Genomic DNA, 23,440 nt, shown 5'->3' on the forward strand with positions numbered 1-23,440 from the left:
ATGTAAGACACCCAACATTAGAGGTGATTTATTCTTCCAAAGCAAATACACTTTTGCACACTAGTACCGACTAGTATTCCAGTGTTTCTCCTCTCCCTCAATTTCTCTCTATTTCTCAGCTAATGTGACCCCAGTGTTGAGGGAGAGGGGCGGGGGGGGGGGGTCAAACAAGGATGCTGTGCAGGACATCAATGCCCTTCTTATCAACACTGATGATGTCATGGTGGCTGGTAGGTTGAAATGGTGCACAATAAAAACCTGTGGCTTTGTGTAACTAAAATGCAGGCTTGATCCATCCACTGGCCTGTATACATTTTTGGGCAATTTTTAGGCATTTTGCCAAGGCACCTCTGAAGACACCTCAAGGCACCCTGATTAAAATGGCTGCCATAGATACTCAAGTACTAATTCCATGCTGGCAATAGCATTTTATTGTTAGTTTTTGTAACACTGCAGTTTGGCAATATCAGAGTGTTATGGGATGATATATAATTGCTGTCTTTTGGTATATTTATAGTGAATTGGCTTAAACAGTGATGTTATATGGGTCTTTATACCACACATCGTAAATGCTGAAATTGCAGGATATGCAGAACGAAGGATATTAGTACTCCTATGTTCTTAATTTATATTATATTATTTTTATCATAATATGGCAGTAATTATGACATATACTGTACATACCTCTCACATTTTTTGAGATGGGAAAGAGGGACATCTATTAGCAAAAGTATGTAGGCATAGGACACACACCCTGCCACTTCCCCTTAAATGATTAGTTAAACCCACAAGTGCTTTTTTTTACCGCTACTATTTCTTTATACAGGCTTTTGACATTTACAAATGCAGCAATTTAGAAATTGGATGAAAGGTTTAGTACTGGGAAACACTTTGAAAGATATTAAGTGCATTTTATATACTGTACAACTATATAGCTCAGACCAAAATGAGGGAAAAATGAGGAGGGACTTTGTTCCAAATTAGGAACAGGCCCATGAAATCAGGGACAGTTGGAAGCTATATATATATAAATATATATATATATATATATATATATATATATATATATATATATATACATACACACACACACACATACATATATATATACAGTATCTCACAAAAGTGAGTACACCCCTCACATTTTTGTAAATGTTTTATTATATCTTTTCATGTGACAACACTAAAGAAATGACACTTTGCTACAATGTAAAGTAGTGAGTGTACAGCTTGTATAGCAGTGTAAATTTGCTGTCCCTTCAAAATAACTCAACACAAAGCCGTTATTGTCTAAACCGCTGGCAACACAAGTGAGTACACCCCTAAGTGAAAATGTCCAAATTGGGCCCAGTTAGCCATTTTCCCTCAGGTGTGAATGGGGAACAGGTGTGTTAAATTTGATGTTATCGCTCTCACTCTCTCATACTGGTCACTGGAAGTTCAACATGGCACCTCATGGCAAAGAACTCTCTGAGGATCTAAAAAAAAAACTGTTGCTCTGCATAAAGATGGCCCAGGCTATAAGAAGATTGCCAAGACCCTGAAACTGAGCTGCAGCATGGTGGCCAAGACCATGCAGTGGTTTAACAGGACAGGTTCCACTCAGAACAGGCCTCACCATGGTTGACTAAAGAAGTTGAATGCACATGCGTCATCTCCAGAGGTTGTCTTTGGGAAACAGACGTATGAGTGCTGCCAGCATTGCAGCAGAGGTTGAAGGGGTGGGGGGTCAGTGCTCAGACCATACGCCGCACACTGTATCAAATTGGTCTGCATGGTTGTCGTCCCAGAAGGAAGCCTATTCTAAAGATGATGCACAAGAAAGCCCGCAAACAGTTTGCTGAAGACAAATGACTAAGGACATGAATTCTGGAACCATGTCCTGTGGTCTGATGAGACCAAGGTAAACGTATTTGGTTCAGATGGTGTCAACCAGGTGAGGAGTACAAAGACAAATGTGTCTTGACTACAGTCAAGCATGGTGGTCGGAGTTTCATGGTCTGGGGCTGCATGAGTGCTACTGGCACTGGGGAGCTACAGTTCATTGAGAGAACCATGAATGCCAACATGTACTGTGGCATACTGAAGCAGAGCATGATCCCCTCCCTTCAGAGACTGGGCCACAGGGCAGTATTTCAACATGATAACGACCCCAAACACACCTCCAAGACGACCACTGCCTTGCTAAAGAAGCTGAGGGTAAAGGTGATGGGCTGGCCAAGCATGTTTCCAGACCTAAACCCTATTGAGTATCTGTGGGGCATCCTCAAACGGAAGGTGGAGGAGCGCAAGGTCTCTAACATTGACCAGCTCCGTGATGTCATCATGGAGGAGTAGAAGAGGACTCCATTGGCAATTTGTGAAGCTCTGGGGAACTCCATGCCCAAGAGGGTTAAGGCAGTGCTGGAAAATAATGGTGAACACAAAATATTGACACTTTGGGCCCAATTGGAACATTTCCACTTAGGGGTGTACTCACTTTTGTTGCCAGTGGTTTAGACATTAATGGCTGTGTGTTGAGTTATTTTGAGGGGACAGCAAATTTACACTGTTATACAAGCTGTACACTCACTACTTTACATTGTAGCAAAGTGTAATTTCTTCAGTGTTGTAACATGAAAAGATATAATAAAATATTTACAAAATTGTGAGGGGTGTACTCATTTGTGAAATATTGAATATATATGTATAAATTTATTTTTTTGTATTATACATAATGTACATGATTTCTATTTTGATATATTTCAGCCTGTAGAAGGCTGGGTACTGCTCCTTGTTGGTGCCCCCTTGTGATTATCCAGGAATATACACATTGTAAGTACTTAATTTAGTACTCTTGGTCCAAATCCAGCAGTTAATTTGTTTCTTGGAGAGTTGAAACATTTACATTATGAATATTTGTTTATTATAGCTTGGACCCTGTGGTTAACAATACCTGTGAAGGGTAAGTATGAAATCGCCTGACCTAGTGAGTAATTAAACATGTAAATGTAATTATGTTTGGTATAGTTATTGTATCATTGATTGATATTTTATTATCTTTTAGTATAGCTTCCATATTAATTGCGGTCATCAAATCCCCTGCAGAAGCCCTAGTAGGCGAAACGTGTTGGGAATACGTACTGTTCTATTGTCGCATAAATGAATACCCAGTGACCATTTAACAAATGTGTATATATTTTAAACATGATTGGAATTAAATTTTGTAAATCGGTAAATGATGACATTTTAATATGTGATTTATTCATATATGAATGTGCAATTATTAGCACCTTCAAAATCCCATGAAACCATTTTTTCCTCTTTGAGTACATGTATAAATTATTTCTATTTGGCCTCTATACTGCATACAAGATAAATGTGTATAATATCACTGCATTGCTTTTCTTACCTGATAATAATGGGATGGTATCCTTCTCTGCCTCTGGTGTGATTTCCTTGGTATCTGGATAAAATGAACCCAGATAACATGAGTACCAACCCCCACCCATAAAGTTAACATAGAGCAAAAGAGAGAAATTTATTACTTCTACTGGAAATACATTTTATGGAAAACTGATAGTTATGTTTGGGAGGATGCTTGACAAATGATGACACTTTATAGGTCATACACTATGTCACAAAAAATGAAATATAGCAATAATTTACAATATATTAGTTTAGAAAATATTACTAAAAATGAAGTATAATGCACATAGTGTTGTACCTCTTAATATGATTAAAGTGTATCCAAAGCTAAAACATTTTTTAGTTTTGGACAGAGTAGTGAGAGTTTAGAACCCTTGTCAGGTTTTTATTGCTGTCTTCTTATTGTTTGTACTGGATAGGCATCTTCCCAATGCGACATACTGTAGATGGCAATAAAAAAAAGGCTGATATTCCTGGGTGTTCTAAAGTGTTGTTACATTGTATTTTTTGTTACAAACTTATTTCCTATGCCCACCAGCCCCATCTAGTGGCCATAATGCAGTATCATGGCCATTAGATGGCAGCCCAGAAATACTGCCCATATTTATAGAACATTTAGTGAAGATTTCCATCATCCAATCACGTGCAAGGAAAAATGCTGATTTTTGTTTTATTGTCCTGGAAACTAGGTATTCTTTATGACGTGAAATCACTAAATGCTGGGAAAAATAAGTAATAAATACACCGTCTATTTGCCTTTAGTAACCTAACCCCAGTATGTCTTTTTTTAAACCTTAACTATGTAACTACTGTATGTTAAAAGTTTCAGAGACCTTAATATAAAATATAATTATTATAGTGAACACTGCATTACACGTTATGACCAGTGTAAATGAAATTCACTGTCAAATATGGAGCATAATTATCTGTTATTATTCCTAATAGATGACAATCACTAATCACAATCATTGGGAGACATTTATCAAAACTAGAGCAGACAGAATCTGGAGCAGCTGTGCATGGCAACCAATCAGCTTCTAGTTTCAGTTTGCTCAGTTCAGCTTAGAAAATGAAAGATAGCAGCTGACTGATTGCCATGCACAGCTACTCCAAATTTTGGCTGCTTCACTTTTGATAAAATCACCTCTATGTTTATCAGTTGGTATTTTGCACTAATATAATTATTTATATAATTTTTGTATACAGAAAATATTCAAAATGTATCATTTTTTTCACAGTAATAAAAACTAAAAAACATACAGTTCTTCAGCTTTTATAATTTTTACATTAGCTTTTATTTCTTTTCCATTATGTTTTTTTCATTTATTATTGTTTTTTTTTTTTTTAGAGTTATGGTTAAGTTAGAATTAGGATTAGCGGTAAGGGTTATTTATTATTATTATTATTATTATTTTTTTTTGTTAGGGTTAGCTAATACTACTAATACTACTACTACTACTACTACTAATAATAATAATAATAATAAATGAATAGATAAATGTAAATAAATACACAATAAAAATAATCATAAATAAATAATAAATAAATGTATTAAATAAATAATAAGTAATATTAAATAAATAATTAACCCCTAACCTTAACCCTAACCCTTAAAAAATAATAATAAAAATAAAATAATAATAATAAATATTAAACACCCTAAACTTAACACAAAATGAATACATTAATTATTAAATATTATTATTAATAGTAATTCGTTTTTTTGGGTGTTTAATATTATTATTTATATTATTATCATTAATAATAATATTAAAACTAATAATAATAATTTACGTATTTTTTTTAAAGTTAGTGTTTAATTATTATTTATTTATGTATTATTACGTAGTATTAATATATTTTATTTATTTATGATAATTTTTAGTGTTTTTTTTTTGTATTTATTTTCCATTTACTATTGCTGTTTCATTTTATACATTTTTTCATTTAAGCAGAAAATCACACGAAAATGCGCGGATGAGCACAAAAACGTGCAAATGGAAATAAAAACGCACCAATAATGTTCAACTCTGCACGATTCGAGCTCCAGAACTTTTTTGAGCTTCGGGCATTTGGCTTCAGGCGACTTGGAGTAGAGATGTGAACCATCTCCATAGAAAATAATTGATTTTTTATCCTCCACAGTTTTGGAGCTTCAAGCTTCTAAACGCGGAGGTGTGAATGGGGCCTAAGAAAGTGCTGAAGAAGAAAATATAAACACTATGCTTCCAAAGTGTTTACATCCAGAATGTAGTGAAATTACGGCATTTCCTGACAGTACGGAGACTTTAACAGAGCTACTGCAATTCTGCCCAGCCTCATTCTGCAGCAACTTCCATAGTGATCTATTGCTGGCTGATTTTAAATATAAATATATTGGATCCTAAAATATATCCCCAGGTCACAAAAATAGTGTTGGATGATCTAAATGACATTTGCATTCACTGCACAAGCACAAAATGCTCACATAAATGGTTGCAATGTCATTTGAATTATTAGCGTTCACAAAACTTTCTAGCTAATTCGTACCCTCATCATGCCTGCTTGATCTTTTCCTAATTTTACACTAACAATTTAAGCAATTATCCTTTTTTTTCCCTTGCGTGTATCGCAATGTGGCGCAGAAAGGGGGATAAAGCTCTCCTAAAGTAAAATGCATCTGTTCACTTTGCGCTTATAGCAGACTTAATTGTTTATTTTTTATGGTAAATAAATATTTGGAGGTGCGCAAATTACATACATGCTGAATTAGGGAAGATTACTGGAAAATTATATTTATTTCATGAAAAATATTTATTCCCAATAAAAAAAAAGTTGCTACTGAATTAAAGCCCTATCGCCCCCCCCCCCCCGCCTTAAAAAAAAAAATGTATAATAGGGTAGTCTACAAAACACTAAAAGTTATAATGTGCAAAACCAAGACATCGCTGAGATAAAAACACTTTAGGACTCAAGGATATTTATGAGAAAAAGATCCAGAGACTCTGATGGTTAAAAAGAAAACAGACTAAAACTAAATAAAAAAATAAAAATAAAATAAAAACAGGACAAAACACAGATTTAAAGAACATTAAAGGAAATACTGTACATGTAATTACCCCAAATATTCAACAGCAAAAGTAATGAAATGGTCCGTTTCTTTCAAACAAATTTCAACTCAACAATCCGATGATCAAAATTGAAAATGTTTGCTTCTTTTTGCAGTACTTTATATACTAGACATGGTGGGGATTTTCTTTCAGCATAATCTTAATTGCACTATAAAAATGAATCACATATTTTGATTCATCATGGAAACAAGTTACATACCCTCTAAGTCCCTAGCAAAATCCTTCCAGAACTTCTTCTTATATTCTTCTGTCCTCCCCGTCAGGTCATGTGACAGAAGGCGTTCTATGTTTTTACATCCTCTGCATGAACAGGTCTGCCCTGCTCGGGAAAGAGCATAGATTAATATTGTAGTGAAGAAAATGCTGCACTGTAACACCATTAGTAAAACATAATTTCAGTGATATATGTTCTCCAAACATGTGATTAAAAGTGTTACTAAACCCAGGAGCTTGCATTCACTATATCCGGTCTCTCACAGTACACAGAACATGGGAAGCAATTATTTTAGTAAACTGATAATTACCTTTTCTCGTCAACAGCATGCAGCAGTCTTGTATCTTCTATTAGTGTCTGGTTTAACCACTTGTCGACTGCCGCACGACGATTTACTGCGGCAGTCAGCCTCTCCTGGGCAAAATGACCTAGTACTACGTCGCTCGCCCACGAGCCTGCAGGGGGCGAGCGCGCGCCACCGGCGGCGCGCTCCCGTCCCCGCTCGTTCCCTGCCTAGCCAGCACGTGTGACCGGCGGCTCCAATCTCCCACATTAGAGGGAGAAAGACAGACGGCTGATGTAAACACAGCTGTCTGCAGAGATGTATAGTAACGAAGTAGAACTACTTAAGTACTGTACTTAAGTACCGAAATGCGGTATCTGTACTTTCCTAGAGTAGAATTTTTTTCTCCTACTTCTACTTTTACTTCACTACATTTTTTCGATGATTTCGATACTTCTACTCAAGTATTTTTTTTTGTGCTGCATAGTTACTCGTTACTTTTAAAAAAATTACCACTGCCAGAACAGTAGATGGCAGGTTGCATAAAGCTCAAAAAAATGTGTATAATGTCATTTGTAAATCAGCGCATACGAAAATAAAGGCTGTGTATAATAAAAGCTGCTATACCAAATCTTTCCAATAAAAAGAAAATATGAAACAAACAAATAAATGGTGCTACAGCGCTTAAAGTGCATCAAGAAACTACTAACAAACACAGGTTAATCATTTGAAATAATAAAAAACAATATGATGTTCAAACTTTTGACTTCTACTCCGATATTTTTTTTTTGTGCTGCATAGTTACTCGTTACTATTATAAAAATTACCACTGCCAGAACAGTAGATGGCAGATTTTATGAAGCTCATAACATGTGTATTATCAGCGCATACGAAAATAAATGCTACTGTATGTATAAATAAAAGCTGCATTTGAAATAATAAAATTATATGATAAATTAAATTAAATTATATGATATTATTACAATATGATGTTAAAACTTTTGACTTCTTTCTTTAATAACTACATAACACAGTACTTGTACTTCTACTTTCAGTACTTGAGTAGAATTTTTTTTTCAAAACTACTGGTACTTTTTACTTTTAGTACTTAAGTAGCAAATTTTTTGAAAAAACTACTTGCAATACTTAAGTAAAAAAAATGTTGAATACTTTAGTACTTCTACTTAAGTAACTTTTTCTGCGAGCACTTCCACTTCTACTCAAGTCACTTTTTGATCGAGCACTTGTACTTTTACTCAAGTAGAAATTTCGAGTACTTTATACAAGTCTGGCTGTCTGTCATTCTCCCTGAAGTAATGACAGAGGCTATGTGATCCTGCTATGTAGGATTGTATGTCTCTGTGATGACTTCACTAGTCACGCCCCCTAACAGTTAGAATCACGCCCCTAGGGACACACTTAACCCCTTGATCACCAAGTTAACCCCTTCCCTGCCAGTGTCATTTTTACAGTAACAGTGCATATTTATAGCACTGATTACTGTAGTGATGTCACTGGTACCCCCAAAAGTGTCAAAAATGTCAGTCAGGGGTCCGATCTGTCCACCACAATGTCGCAGTTCCCGCAAAAAAAAATCGCAGATCGCCGCCATTACTAGTTAAAAAAACAAACAAAAAAAATGACATTAATCTTTCCCGTAGTTAGTAAACGCAATAACTTTTGCGCAAACCAATCAAAATTGGTTATTGCGATTTTTTTTACTAAAAATATGTAGCAGAAAACAAATTGCCCTAAAATGTTAAAAACTTTTGATTTTTAAATTTTTGTTTGAGAATTTCATATAAAAAAATTAGAAAAATATTGTTATTTTTTTCAAAATTGTTGCTCTTTTTTTGTTTATAGCGCAAAAAATAAAAATCGCACAGGTGATCAAATACCACCAAAAGAAAGCTCTGTTTGTGGGAAAAAAAGACATCAATTTCATTTGGGTACAGCGTCGCACGACCGCGCAATTGTCAGTTAAAGTCACGCAGTGCCGAATCGCAAAATAGGGCCTGGCCTTTGAGCAGCCAAATCCTCCGGGGCTTAAGTGGTTAATCTTGTAGGAGGAGTTTTTATTCTACTCTGACTGTCCGATGAGGTTGCAGTACCCCTAAGCCTCTGTCTGGACAGTGCTGTTTGGCCCTGTGCTGATCACATGCACTTCTCCCAAGAAAAAAAAAAAAAAACTCTCTAGCAATACAAACCAAACTGAGCATGTGCAGAGTGACTCTAAAGGCTTTGTCTTATCACAAGATGGATTGGGGACTCTGGAAGAAGGGGAGGATCAAAGAAAACAGAATCAAACAGCCTTTTTACACAATTCGGAGGATTAACCCCTACGTTCCACAGTGAGTATAACAAGCATGCTTTACTGCATACACAGACTGATTTTACTGTTGTGGGTTTAGTAACACTTTAAAGCAGCTCCGTGTAAACAGTGAGATCTGAATGACAGTAAGCAATGTCGGCTAACCGTCATTTTAGTAGCATGGATAGTAAAAAATTAAATTATAAACAAGACATAGGAAATAAATGTATTCTTCCCAGAAATGGTGGCATAAAGCTAACACACAAAGGAACTGCGCTCTTACATCATAAAATACATATCACCATAGTGAATAAACAATAGTGAATAGACAAATAAATTAATACATCATTTAAATTATAGAAAATACATATAAATTGTAAAGTCCATATATGATGCCACACGTGAATAACGTCCCCAGTGAGTATAGGAAAGATTCCTCCCCACCAGCATGCAGACGCACTATACACTCAGCAGACTTAATTGACCCCTATTACAGGGAGTCACATTGCGCATATTGGAAAATCCAAGATGTCATACATGAGGTCACAGGAATGATTTCAAACCACTGCTGGATTGGGTGGTATTTGAGATATGTAATTTCCAGTCAGCTGGAACACAGGTGGGGCGCATGTATTCCTAAACAATACATGCTGATCCCTGTCTTCTTTTATGTAAGTGAAATACAACCTTCTTTTTTTTTTTTTTTTTAATTATTTGAAATACTGCACCATGAGAGTGTTTCTTCTTCTCCCTCTCTATATGACAACACTGGAGCTTTGAATATGCTATTTATATGCATATTGAATGGATGACAGCAGCGGTTTGAAATCATTCCTGGGACCTTTCTTGTGCAGTTCCTTTGTTTTTCTTTTCACGTATAGGTGTTTTTTACATTCTAAAACATACAGATCTTTATTGTAGTTTATTTGTGTTTTGGTTATTGATTTGCAGGGGTTTAAAACCTATTGGGTTCCTATATTTTCTTTTATAAAGCTAACACAACCTTGGCTGGCTCATTCACACCTGCAGCAACCCTTACTGGCCCTCTGAAAAACCAATCCGTTGTGGATCACTTTTCAGAGAGCTGTACAGGAGTGTCTGCCAGGCATTTAAGAAGAGATACTCCCACCTCCTGAAAGCCTGATTTTTTTTTTGTCGACAGCCAATTGGGAATAACCACACTTTAATCGCGAATCTAGCGTTTGGCTCACAGTTGCACAATGACCCCATTCACACAGTAAAAAAAGACAGAGAGCATAATGTCAACAGTATAACAGATATGCAGGGAAGCAGTATTCCCTGTTCACTCAGCGTGCTTCTGTACCACAGTCACAACCTGGAAGTAATGTCTGACAGGGAGTACAGAGGTGGCGCAAGAGTGAACAGGGAACACTAGTATGTATTAGGCTGTCATTAGATTAGGATGATTAAACAGAACCTGTACCTTCTTATATCAGGTTTCCTTACTGGAGTCCCCCCTATTCATCAGGAGTTCCCATCAGAGTGCCTCTTTATATCAGGGTACCCATAAGAGTACCTCTTAAATCAGGGTCGCCATCAGAGTACCCTTTACATCAGGTGTCCCCATCAGACTACCCCTTAAATCAGGGTCCCCATCAGAGTACCACTTACATCAGGTGTCCCTAACAGAGTACCCCTTACATTAACTGCCCCCAGCAGAGTGTCTCGTGGGTCAGTGGAAGCACTCTTAGAGGCCTGGGGGGCACAACTAAAAGTTGGGTGGGCACAACCCACCCAGTACCCACTAAATCTGGGCCCCACTAAATCTGGGCCTGATTATCATTGCATTTCTATGCAAGTCTATGTGAATGCAAAACAACTTGAAGCAGGTGAAAAGCATGTGAGAAGGAGGTCAACTGAAGTTTAATTGCCTGTCAATAAATTTTATATAATCTCAGAAGCATCTTAAGCTGATGTCAAATTGATACCATTGAGGCAAGACCAAAGCACATCAACACAGGCCCTTACAGGTTTTCTTAAAGTGTTAGGTCATCATTACAGAAAAAAATGTAAAGGTGAAATTAACACTATATGCTCTCCCCTCCATCCCCCTGGTCCCCGCTGTACTTTCCCCTGGCGATGCTGAGCTTTCAGTGTCCCTGCAGCCACACCAGCGCTCTGGAAATTTGAAATTTCCACTCTTCTTGCACAGCGCTTCTGGGACGGATCAGAACAATTTACTGTTACAGTGCACCTTTCTTCTCTGGACACTAAACTAGATGAACTTTGTGCTATGCTAAAGTCTTGTTTGCCTGGCTCCTCTGTATCTTTCCAGACTCCTGCTTCAATCCAACCCACCTCTTCTGTGCCACTCAAACTTCCCTTACCTGAAAAGTTTGGTGGTGATGCTGAGGACTGCAGAGGTTTTTTTTAAACGTTTGTCATTTGCACTTCCCCAACAACCCTGGGGCTTTCAGCATTTCTTCTGCCAAAGTGAGTTTTGTAATTTCATTGGTAAAGGGGGAAGCCCCAGCATGCGTCTCTCCTTATCTGGAACCTGTGCTTTAAGTGAGCCGGTACGCACCAGTACTCAGTACCGCCACTTCCAAATATGGCTCTTGAGGGTACCGCCACCTCTCCGTGCACCTTAGCGTAGCGGTACGCTCATTTTGGACATCTGCGCCAGACCAGTCACCACCAGTGAGTCCCCCTGGCTCCGGAGTCCCAGCCCAGGCCAGCAGGGGCGGCAGAGCTGCCATGCTGCTGGCCTGTACTGCACTGCACTGGTTGCTATCGCCACTCGGCGTCTAGCAACCAGTGAGGTCATCTGAGGAGGAGGAGAGCGAGGCCCCAGCATACACTGCGGAGCCTCCTTCCTCCTCTGCTGTACGCCGAGTGGAGTGTTGGCTCCACCCAGCTCCTCCCTCCAGCTATTCCAGGCCAGCACAGTACAGTGAGTCCTGTGTGTCAGCCGTCCTCAGCCTAAAAACATGAGTAGGAGCAGTTCTGGGGACCCTGATGTGGGATGGGATGGGGGGGCTCTGTGGGGACCCTAATGTGAGGGGGGGTGCTCTGTGGGAAACCTGATGTGGGCCGGGGGGCGCTCTGTGGGGGCCCTGATGTGAGGGGAGGCTCTGTGGGGACCCTGATGTGAGGTGGGGGGGCTCTGTGGGGGCCCTGATGTGAGGTGGGGGGGCTCTGTGGGGGCCCTGATGTGAGGGGGGGCTCTGTGGGGACCCTGATGTGAGGTGGGGGCGCTCTGTGGGGGGCACTGATATAAAAAAAAATATATAGGCTATAATAGAGTACCGGCACCTCTTTTGGGCCACTTAAAGCACTGTCTGGAACACAATGATTCTGTGCTGAAAGACGCTGATATATTTATGGCTTCACTTCAGACTGTATTTAACAAGTTAGATAGAGCTTCTGCAGCTAAGCGCTCACTTTTGGACATAGAGCAAGGTACCAGGACTGTGGCGCAGTATGCTATTGAGTTCCGTACCCTTGCGGCTGAGACCAAATGGGACTCAATGCCATTACATGCAGCTTTCCGTAAAGGTCTTGCAGATCACATTAAGGACAAATTCGTCTATAAGGTGTCCCCAGAAGATCTTAAATAATGTATTGAGTTGTGTGTTCATCTGAATCTCCGGTACCACGAAAGGTGCCCGGAGAGACTTAGAACCCGTAAGCTTCCTGGGCCAGTTTATCATTTAGCCCCTAACTTCCAAGCACCACTTCAGTCTGAACCTGCAACTTCTGTTGAGTCCAAGTCTCCTGTGGATTCCATGGAAGTCAGCCGTCTCCACCTCACAGAATCAGAGAGACAAAGGAGGCGTGCATTGGGCTCATGCTTGTACTGTGGGCATAAAGGACATTTGTTATCAGGTTGCCTAGTCCCTCCAGTAAAAGGAAGGGTCTAACCAGTGTCGGAGGAGCTGGGTTAGTCCTTACTAGTACTTCCTCCAAAACCAAGATTACTGTACCCGGAATCTTCCACTTAGTCTCTAAACTGGTCTTCTGTGAGGCTTTTGTAGATTTAGGAGCCCCTGCCATATTTCTGGATTACACTTTTGCTAAAGAAAACAACATCCCATTTGATCCCAAGTCTAGACCCCTGAGCATCACCACCCTGAAAGGACAGCCATTGGGAGATGGCCTTGTAAGTTTGAGACCACTAAAATCACCCTTCAGGTAGGCGCACTCCATAAAGAGGAAATCATCTTGTAACATATTGATTCTCCACTTCTGCCTGTTATTCCTGGCTACCCATGGTTACAACAACACAACCCTTCCTTTGATTGGGTAAAGGGGGAATTAACCTCTTGGGGACCTTCCTGTAGTTTAAACTGTTTATCTCGACCCACAAGACTTTATGATTGTCTGTTGGCTCCCACGGCGATTCCTCCTACCTTGCCTCTTGAATACCATGAATTTGCAGATGTGTTTTTGCAAGAAAAAGGCATAGGTTTTACCTCCACATTGTTCTTTTGACTGTGTGATTAATATGATCCCTGGAGCACCTCTTCCCAAAGGAAGGACCTATACCCTGTCACTGAACAAAAGTCCATGGAGGAATGTGTCAAGGACAACTTGGGAAGAGGTTTTATCCGACCCTCTTCTTCTCCAGTAGGGGCATATTTCTTCTTTGTTGACAAGAAGGATGGGGGTCTTTGACCATGCATCGACCACTTTGAGGGGACTCCAAAGCTTTTTAGGGTTCACCAATTACTACAGGTGCTTCATAAAGGGTTTTGCCTCAATAGCTGCCTCCCTTACTGCTATGACTAGGAGAGGTACCAATTGCAAACTGTGGCCCTCAGAAGCAGAATCAGCTTTCCAGCAATTATAAGGTATGTTCAGCAAGGCCCCAATTCTTCAGGATCCAAACCCCGATCTCGAATACATAGTTGAGGTCGATGCCTCTGAGGTAGGAGAAGGTGCCGTGCTGTCCCAGAGACAACCTAAAACCAGTAAAATTCATCCAGTGGCGTTTTTTTTCTAAAAAGTTTTCTCCTGTGGAGATTATTTACGATGTTGGGAATTGAAAACTACTGGCTATAAAACTAGCTTTAATCGAATAGTGACATCTTCTGGAAGGGGCTCTAAAGCCTTTTTCTATCCAGACTGACCATAAAGACCTGCTGTATCTTCAGACTGCTAAATGTTTGAATTCACGTCAAGCTCAATGGGCTTTTAATTTTGTGCTTTCTTATGTCCGTGGGCATAGGAACAGGAGGGCCAATGCTCTTTCCAGACAATTTGTTGCTTCTGAAGAAGATCAATCTACCGAGCAGTATATTATTCCACCTCACACGATTGTCGCACAGATCTCTAAAGCTCTTTTCCAGAAGGTACAGGAAACCCACCATAGTTTTCCTCAAGTGCTGAAGGTACCACCAGGTCACCTGTTTGTAGTCCCCAGCCTAAAGAAAGCTGTACTGCTCTGGGCACATGCTGGAGTGTTATCTGGTCATCCTGATTTCGCAATCACTCTTAAGAACTTGCAGCGTTTTGTTTGGTGGCCTTACATGAAAAAAGATGTTACAGACTATGTGGCTGCCTTTCCAACTTGTGCTGCTGATAAAGTACCTTGCACGTTGCCTGCTGGGCGGTTACAACCGCTTCCTGCATCTCGCCAGCCTTGGACCCATTTGACTATTGACTTCATTACTGAGTTACCCAAATCCAATTGCATGACTGCTACATGGGTCATAGTGGATCGTTTTTTCCAAGATGTCTCATTTTGTACCACTCTCTGGATTACCTACAGGTGAAGCTCTGTCTACCCTTTTCCTTTCCCATATTGTGAAACATCATGGTATACCTTCCAATATCGTCTCAGACCGCGGATCTCAGTTCATTTCCCGATTCTGAAAAGCATTTTGTAAGAAACTGGGAGTAACGCTCTCACTCTCGACCTCATATCACCCGTAAACAGATGGTCAAACCGAAGGCATGAACTAGACGTTGAAGCCTATCTTTGGCTTTACATCAACTCGTTATACTCTAAGTATTTGCCTTTGGCTGAATTTGCCATTATGTAATGTTGGCACAGTGCCCTTTACACCACTACTTTTTATGCAGCCCTAGGCTATCACCATCATCAGACCTTTCCACTACTTCAGCCTTCTTCCAGTGTACTAGCAGCAGATCAACAGGTGAAAAATATTTTGTTACACTGGAGGAAGATTCGCTTATTGCTACAGAAGTCAGCAGGCAGATATGAAAAGACGAAGATGCCATATGCCTCCATAGGCAGTGGGGGACAGAGTTTGTCTGTCTACCAAATATGTGAGACTGAAGCAACCCTCTACCGAATTGGGCCCTCGATTCATTAGTTCTTATAGAATAATTTCTCAAGTCAGACCAGTCTCCTATCAGTTGAAATTGGCCTCCTCTCTCCGGATACACCTCGTGTTCCATGTCTCTCTCCTTAAAAGGGCAATCTTCAATCGTTACTCCAGAACTCAACAGCTGCCTCCTCCTGTTCTTGTTGATGGACAACATGAATTTGAAGTCTCTAAGATTCTGGATTCTAGAAGGCCGGGTTCGTGGCCTACAATATCTGGTTCATTGGAAAGAATATCCCATCACAGACCGTTCCTGGGTTCCAGCCAAAGATTTGCATGCCCCTGCTCTCATTCGAGACTTTCATGCCTCCCTTCCCCATAAGCCCCGCTAGTCTCCTAGAAGGGTCCATTGGAGTAGGGGGGCCCTGTCATGTACCCTTATCTAAGTGTCCTTGCACCGGGAGGTTTCCGGTTTTGCAGTTGCAGCCTTGCCTGTTGTGCCACGGGGAACCTCTGAAGTCTTTGCAGTGATTTTCCAGCCTGATGTATTCCTTCAGACTCACTAGCCCCACCTCCTGCCAGCTGGATACAATGTACAATTTCCCCAGCCCATAAATAGCAGTACTTCCTGCTACTCAGTGCCCGTTTGTGTGGACTAGCTCCTTGGGGGTGCTGTATGCTCTGTGATTCTGATTATCGTGTATGGACTTTGCCTGATTCCTTGACACTTCTCGAGCCTTCCGATTTTTCTCCGTCAGCTTGTGTATGACCTCTGCCTGCCTGGCCACTCTCTGGATTTTGTATTTGTACCGTTGCCCAATCTGTTGCAGGCCTGACCTCCCTGACTACGTTTTTGCCTGAATCCTCAGCACTTAAGCTCCACTTCAAACTCTACCTCACAGGTACCTGACAGACAGGGAAGAAGATGGTGGTCTTGTGTTCCTGCTAAGCAGAAACACTGATCTCTGTCTTCATTCAGTCAGAGTAACCCTCCACACAGGTGGCAAGCATACCCTAGGGACACACTTAACCCTTTGCTAGCCCTGATGTTAGCCCCTTCCCTGCCAGTGTCATTAGTACAGTAACAGTGCATATTTTTAGCACTGATCACTGTATTGGTGTCACTGGTCCCCAAAAAAGTGTCAAAAGTGTCAGTTGGATGTCTGATTTGTCTGCTGCAATATCCTCATCGGCTCTCTGTGAACGCTTCCCACGGACTGCCTATTCGCGGTTTGACAAATCTTATATAGGGAATGCGCGGGGCCACACGGCACGATATTTAAAGGAGTTTTTCATTTTTATTGTTTCACTTTAAGCATCATTAAAATCACTGCCCCTTTTTTTTTTCATTGAGACATGTCCCCCATGGCAGTACCCAGGTCCCCATACACTTTTCATGGGAATAACTTGCATTTAAGCCTTTAAAATGAGGACTTTTGATTTTTCATGTTCGTGTCCCATAGACTTGTTCGCTAGAACTTTTTCTCTGTTCGAGATGTTCTGGTGCGAACCGAACAGGGGGGTGTTCGGCACATCACTATTTAGTAGTACATGTGCGCCAAATGTAACAGGTATAAAAACTGCTGTTAGCCTGTACAGCTATTTTGCCACCAGAAATTCCATAGTGCTAGGAATGAGAAAAAATCATTTTTTTAAAAAAATATTTTTATTCTAGTTTTTATGGTAACTGAAAAAGAAATATATAAAAAAATGTGTTCCTTCTTCTTCCAGACTAGTAGAAGCCAGGTACTCTAGGCATGGGGTATCAATAGGTATACAAGCCCACTTGCCTGGCATGATGGGTAGGCTCTTACTATCTGTGGGGGACTGGGAAGCAAGCATATTTAAAACTTTTTTTATTGAAAAAAAGATGAAAAAGGTTAAAAAAGTAATCATATGTGTGCTGAGCTTATTTTTAGAATAAAAATAAATATACAATAATAGAGTATATTATTCTAAATATGAGTTACCATGTACCTCGTGCAATTTTTGTCTTCTCCCCTGAAATAGGTTTGGGTTCCTCTGATGTCCCTAGGTAAGATGGACCAAGTAATAATTAACTTCAGAATGAAAAAAGAAAACACATGGTGATTCTGTAAACAATATTTTATGAAATATGAGCATGAGCACAGCTAAATTCCTCAGAATGACAAAATTTGTGGACTTTAAGGAAATAGTATTTTTCATCTTATTTATTTAATTATTTATTTTTATTGTTGACATTTTCTCATGTAAGCAGCTTGCAGATACAAAATTGAAAAAAATATATATATATCAATGGTGGATACAATCACAATTCCATAAACCTATTCTGATTTAAGCCCAGATGTGGAAGAAGCGTCCCATCTCTACTGTCCTTTTAGCAATTTGAACATTGACATTTTGCTATAAAAGAACTTTTCAGATTTGCTGAAGTGCAGAAGCAGCTAATTTAATTGAACTAATTTAATCGAAGTTAAATCATTAACATGAATATTTTATCATTCATGCTAATAAAAATCCATGGTTCACGTCACTTGAGACCCATGGGCTGTATTAAAGGGCTCTGGTTCAGCAGCTATTTATTCTACTGACTTTTTAAAATTGTACCCAGTCTCAGCGCCTGTGGTGAGTACCTGTGGTGATTAATCCTTTCCTGCCCAGCCCTGGCATCCCTTTAACTGGGCTATTATGCTTGGGGGGTGAGAAGGTCCACCTGATCACGTGACCAACGTGATTGGCTGTTACAGTGGTCACAGGATCGGGGGCCGGTCCTGTTGGTTTCCAATAATTACTAGAGTCTAAAAGCTGTCTGACAGTTCTGATACTGTGCTGGAAGCATGCAATGAGCATGCTCTCAGCACAAAAACCTGTGCCATCCCCGTGCCAGCCATGGAGGCATATGTGTGCCATGTGGGTGCATGCATTACCTAGGTGGCAGGCAACAGTTTAATGCAGGAACAACAATAAGCCTGGAAGCTGAATTAATCAGCCTTTTGACTTGCAGGCATGCTGCAAAATGGTTCAAAGTAGCAACCCCTTACCGCCCATCCCAGCATCCCTTTAAACGTTCTAAAGGCCCCCAGGGGCGGGACAGATCAGCAATTATGTGACCACTGTGATTGACTGTCACAGTGATCACACGATCGGGAGCCGGTCTTGCAGGCTCCTAAACTTTATTGATGACCAAGAGCAGTATTTAACAGCTCGGTCCTTGTACTGAGAGCATGCAGTGAGTGCACTCTCAGTACGGAAACATCAGCTGCCCAGCAGAGCATATATGTGGTGGGTAGCAACAGGTCGCAAAGATCTATCATTACACATTCCATATTAGTCCCTTCTTTTCTAAGTAGTGTAATCTGACATGTTTCCTTCCCACCTTCCATCTAACAACATTGGTAGGAAGAAGATAAATGTGTGAGCGGTACTGCATGTCTATAAGGGGTGCTCTTAATAGGCTGGCCATTGGTCTGCTGTGCTGGGTGCACCCCCCCCCCCCCCCAAAAAAAAAGTCCATAGTTTGGGCTGAAACACGGGACGGGTGGAGATACAGACAGTATATAGAGGTGTTATTAGGGGACAGCAGAACCTCCTCCTACATAAGTTGTACCTATTTATCTGAGGGCCCCTCTCCTCTACAGCCCCCTAAAACACACATATAAAATGCCTTTTCTGAGCTTCAGAAGGCAGGGATCTAATGCCCCACATTACACTGCATGGGAGGAGAGCTCAGTGTAATCTGGGACCTGAGTATAAAGAATGGACACAACCCCCTCTACACTCACTCATAGTGAAACATGTACAACTGAGACTGTCAATCACATGTTGTGTACTGGAGAGATTGTCTCCTGAGATTGCTTGATGTCAAGTTAAACTGTCAGAAGTGACTCATGCAGATAGAGGGAGGCGAGGTAGGAACTGCACTTGGTACTTTGGATTGAGGCTAGTACATACTATAGCGGGATATATTTAGTTAATTTTTCATTTTAGAGGTTTACAGCCACTTTAAATAAATAATAACAAAAAATAATGGTAATTCTTTTTTACTCAACTAACATTTTTCACAAACAGATGATTTTTCTCTGTGTGTGTAACAATGTCGAAAAAGGAAATACTTCCTAAATTATAAAGCAAACTTTGAGTTTGGCCGTTTTAATGCATTACATACAAATCACACTTCTGTGATATTCTTTTTTATTATTTAACTATTTCTACCGCTTAAAAACATAGGAAGTAAGAATAAATGCATCCAAATCTGACACCAAATTAAAACCCGATCTGACCCAGAAGAAAAAAGAGAAAAAAAAGATGTAGAATCTGTCAGGGTACACTACAAAAGTTATAAGGTGAGTGCTGAGACATCATAGAAGCGAAATGATGCTCCACGTCTCATGGGTGTAAAGAGGGAAAAAATGCTGTCCAAGTCCACATGGTTAATAAAAACACGATTTGATTTGTGCTCCATATACTAAAGCCACTCCACAGTAATCTAGACTTGTCAAAAGGTCTGAAGGTGCAATTCTCACCTTTAGGCTTAGTAGACATCAACTCGTGAAAGATTTCTGAAAAACAACACATTTTTTCACTGATCTTTAATTGATAATAAAAAAAAAGCAATATAGGAAGAAAAGTACAAACAATATTAACAGTGGAAATAAAATAAAATGCCATAGAAAACAAAAGGCACAAAAAAATAGGAATATTAAACCAATATATAAAATTACACACAAGTCAAAGCCAAAGTCCAGCTTTACTTTACTGGCTGATCCTAATGCCGGGTACACAGAGACCAAAAAACGTCCGGTTTGGCAAGATACAACCAACTTCCGGCTCGTATGTACAGCTCCCTGTCCAACATCACAACCAGCTTCTGATGACCAGGCATGTTGAGCCAATGGTTGCCTGTGCTGATCAGTGTGTCCTGATGAGGGGAGGGGGGGTCCCCCTGTCAGAACACAATAGCATGGCAGTTGGGATCGCTGTACTAACATTGCTTGTGTTAGTACAGTGATCTGTCAGTTTTTTTTTTTCATTCAGCCTGCTAGGTTGAACGAAAAACGAAAAACTTATATTGTGTACCAGGCTTGACTTTCTGGAAAGTGTCACAGTGTCTATGTCCCCACACAAACTGAGCTATCCCTCCTTAACACACAATGCAGAAGGGCGGTTTATAAACTGATTAACCTTTGTTAGGACAGGCAGTGTTCTAATCTAATTTACAGCTGATAATGATGAACTGTGAACACAGTACAGACAGGGTTAAGCTGGCTACACAATATACAATTTTCTTATTCAATTTCCTTTAGATTTACCTTCAACCTGTAGTGCAAGGACCTGCCTGACTGCATACAAGTTTGAAAGTGTTTAGGTTTGACCTCATTTTATATGGTTTTGGTAAATGTACAAAACAATTGTATCATGGATAGCCAGCTTTAGGCAGGTCATACACGTTGCAAATTTATTTCCTGCAACTACCGATCCCTGTAGTTGTCCCCGTCGAGAGAAGACAGTGATTATCGCTAGAAGCTATAGCAGCCGATAACGATAATCGCAAGAGAATCCAGCAGGCTAGTTGCACCCAAGTAGATAGATAGATTAACTTGGTACATTCAGCCTGCCCATTAACGGCTCAAATCTCAGCCGATTCCTGCTGATCTGACTGAGATTCGAACTATGTATGGCCAGCCTTAGTTATGTTAAATATTATCCCACAATCTGCTACTAAATATTATAAAGGAGGGAGAGTATTTAAGATTTTAAAGCAAGTAAAAAGCACTTAAAAAAAGGTAGCCAGCAATTGTTTTTTTTTTTTTTTTAATTATACTATGTTAATGGGAACATGTAACAAATATCATGTAGGTGTTATCCCAATTTGTCTTCAAATGTGGAAATGCACTTTAAGTCTGCTGGGGCTACTGACATCACATCCAAGATAGCAGCAGTCTCAAGAATTTTGGATGCCTACAGAAGGATGCTTTTAGAGGCCCTATACTTTCTGCATGACTTAATCCTGACCCCTAAACTCTGTAATTTACTTCATACTGACCCCTAAACTCTGTATGTTACCTAATCCTGACCCCCTGAACTCTGTTTATTACTCAATCCTGACCCCTGAACTCTGTGTGTTACTTAACCGCTTGCCGACCGCCGCACGACTATTTACTGCGGCGGTCAGCCCCTCACAGGCAGAGCGACGTAGTACTACGTCGCTAGCCTGTGAGGGTCTAGGGAGCGAGCATGCGCCCCCAGAGGCGCGCTCCCGCGGGGTCACGGACCCCCCCCGCGCGTGTGACCGGCGGACCCGATGTCCGCCGGTCACTCGGCAATCGTCGGTGCAGAGGGAGAAAGGCAGGCGGCTGATGTAAACAAGCCGCCTGTCATTCTCCCCTGTGTAGGAATAGTGATTATACGGTTAATCACTGTTCCTACACCTCAAGCCACAGCCAATCACAGTTAGAATCACGCCCCTAGGGACACACATAACCCCTCCCTCTCAAAAAAGTTAACCCCTTCACTGCCAGTGTAATTTTACAGTAACAGTGCATATGTATAGCACTGATTACTGTAGAAATGTCACTGGTAACCCCAAAAGTGTCAAAAATGTCCATCAAGGGTCCGATCTGTCCGCCGCAATGTCGCAGTACCGCAAAAAAAATCGCAGATCGCCGCCATTACACGTTAAAAAGAAAAAACAACAAAAATTACAAAAATCTTTCCCTTTCTTAGTAAACGCGATAACTTTTGCGCAAACCAATCAAAATACGCTTTTTGCGATTTTTTTTACCAAACATATGTAGCAGAAAACAAATTGGCCGAAAATGTTAAAAAATTTAGATTTTTACATTTTTTTGGGGGGCAATTTCATATAAAAAAATGTGAAAAATATTGTTATTTTTGCAAAATTGTCGCTCTTTTTTTGTTTATAGCGCATGATCAAAAAATCGCACAGGTGATCAAATACCACCAAAAGAAAGCTCTGTTTGTGGGAAAAAAAGGACGTCAAATTTAGGTACAGTGTCGCACGACCGTGCAATTGTCCGTTAAAGTCACGCAGTGCCGAATCGCAAAATAGGCCCTGGTCAGGAAGGGGGTAAAATCTTCCGGGGCTTAAGTGGTTAATACTGACCCCTAAACTCTGTACGTTACTTCATACTGACCCCCAAACTCTGTATGTTACTTAATCCTGACCCCTAAACTCTGCATGTTACTTAATCCTGACCCCTAAACTCTGTATGTTACTTAATCCTGACCCCTAAAGTCTGTGTGTTACTTAATCCTGACCCCTAAACTCCCTGCGTTACCTAATCCTGACCCCTAAACTCTGTATGTTACTTAATCCTGACCCCTAAACTCTGTGTGTTACTTAATCCTGACCCCTAAACTCCCTGCGTTACCTAATCCTGACCCCTAAACTCTGTATGTTACTTAATCCTGACCCCTAAACTCTGTGTGTTACTTAATCCTGACCCCTAAACTCCCTGCGTTACCTAATCCTGACCCGTGAACTCAGTGCAATGCATAATCTTCGCCCCTATACTCTGTGTTACTTTATCCTGATCCTGCACTCTGTGTGTTACTTACTCCTGACCCCTGCAATGTGTTACTTAATCCTAAACCCTCCAGTCTATGCTTTACAATCTCTTGACCCAGAGCAGCATAGGTTCATACTGCAATTTGACCGCACCCACAATTCTGTGCAGTGCAATACATGCACCACATCATTGTTCTTTCTATGGTGCGCAAGGTATTTTGCCTTTAAAGCTCCAAAGCTTTCCTGTTCCAAAAAGTCTGTGATTAATTGTTTCAGGGCATGTTTAAAACAGGGATGTGACTTTGGGGATGTGGCTATGAATGGGGGGTGTGTTTTTTTTAAGGCATGGT

The 23,440-nt window shown here is 40.3% G+C and overlaps 1 protein-coding gene across 3 annotated transcripts in view; it reads right to left on the reverse strand.

Annotated features, from left to right (window-relative positions):
* The window catches only part of LOC309551240 (cytosolic phospholipase A2 gamma-like), an 84,929-nt gene that overhangs the window by 31,339 nt on the left and 30,150 nt on the right, over positions 1–23,440 (reverse strand). For 2 of the 3 annotated variants that reach the window (XM_082251753.1, XM_082251755.1), the window contains exons 10-13: positions 20,086–20,121; positions 17,558–17,611; positions 6,718–6,840; positions 3,392–3,445 (exon numbers count right to left, since the gene is read on the reverse strand). In XM_082251753.1, coding sequence (XP_082107879.1) covers positions 3,392–3,445; positions 6,718–6,840; positions 17,558–17,611; positions 20,086–20,121 — 267 coding nt within the window. The remainder of the gene's footprint in view (positions 1–3,391; positions 3,446–6,717; positions 6,841–17,557; positions 17,612–20,085; positions 20,122–23,440) is intronic. The other variant, XM_082251754.1, reaches the window with a different exon arrangement.

Source organism: Pelophylax lessonae (assembly GCF_965119305.1).
Source record: "Pelophylax lessonae genome assembly, chromosome: 3".
NCBI classification, from domain to species: Eukaryota; Metazoa; Chordata; class Amphibia; order Anura; family Ranidae; genus Pelophylax; species Pelophylax lessonae.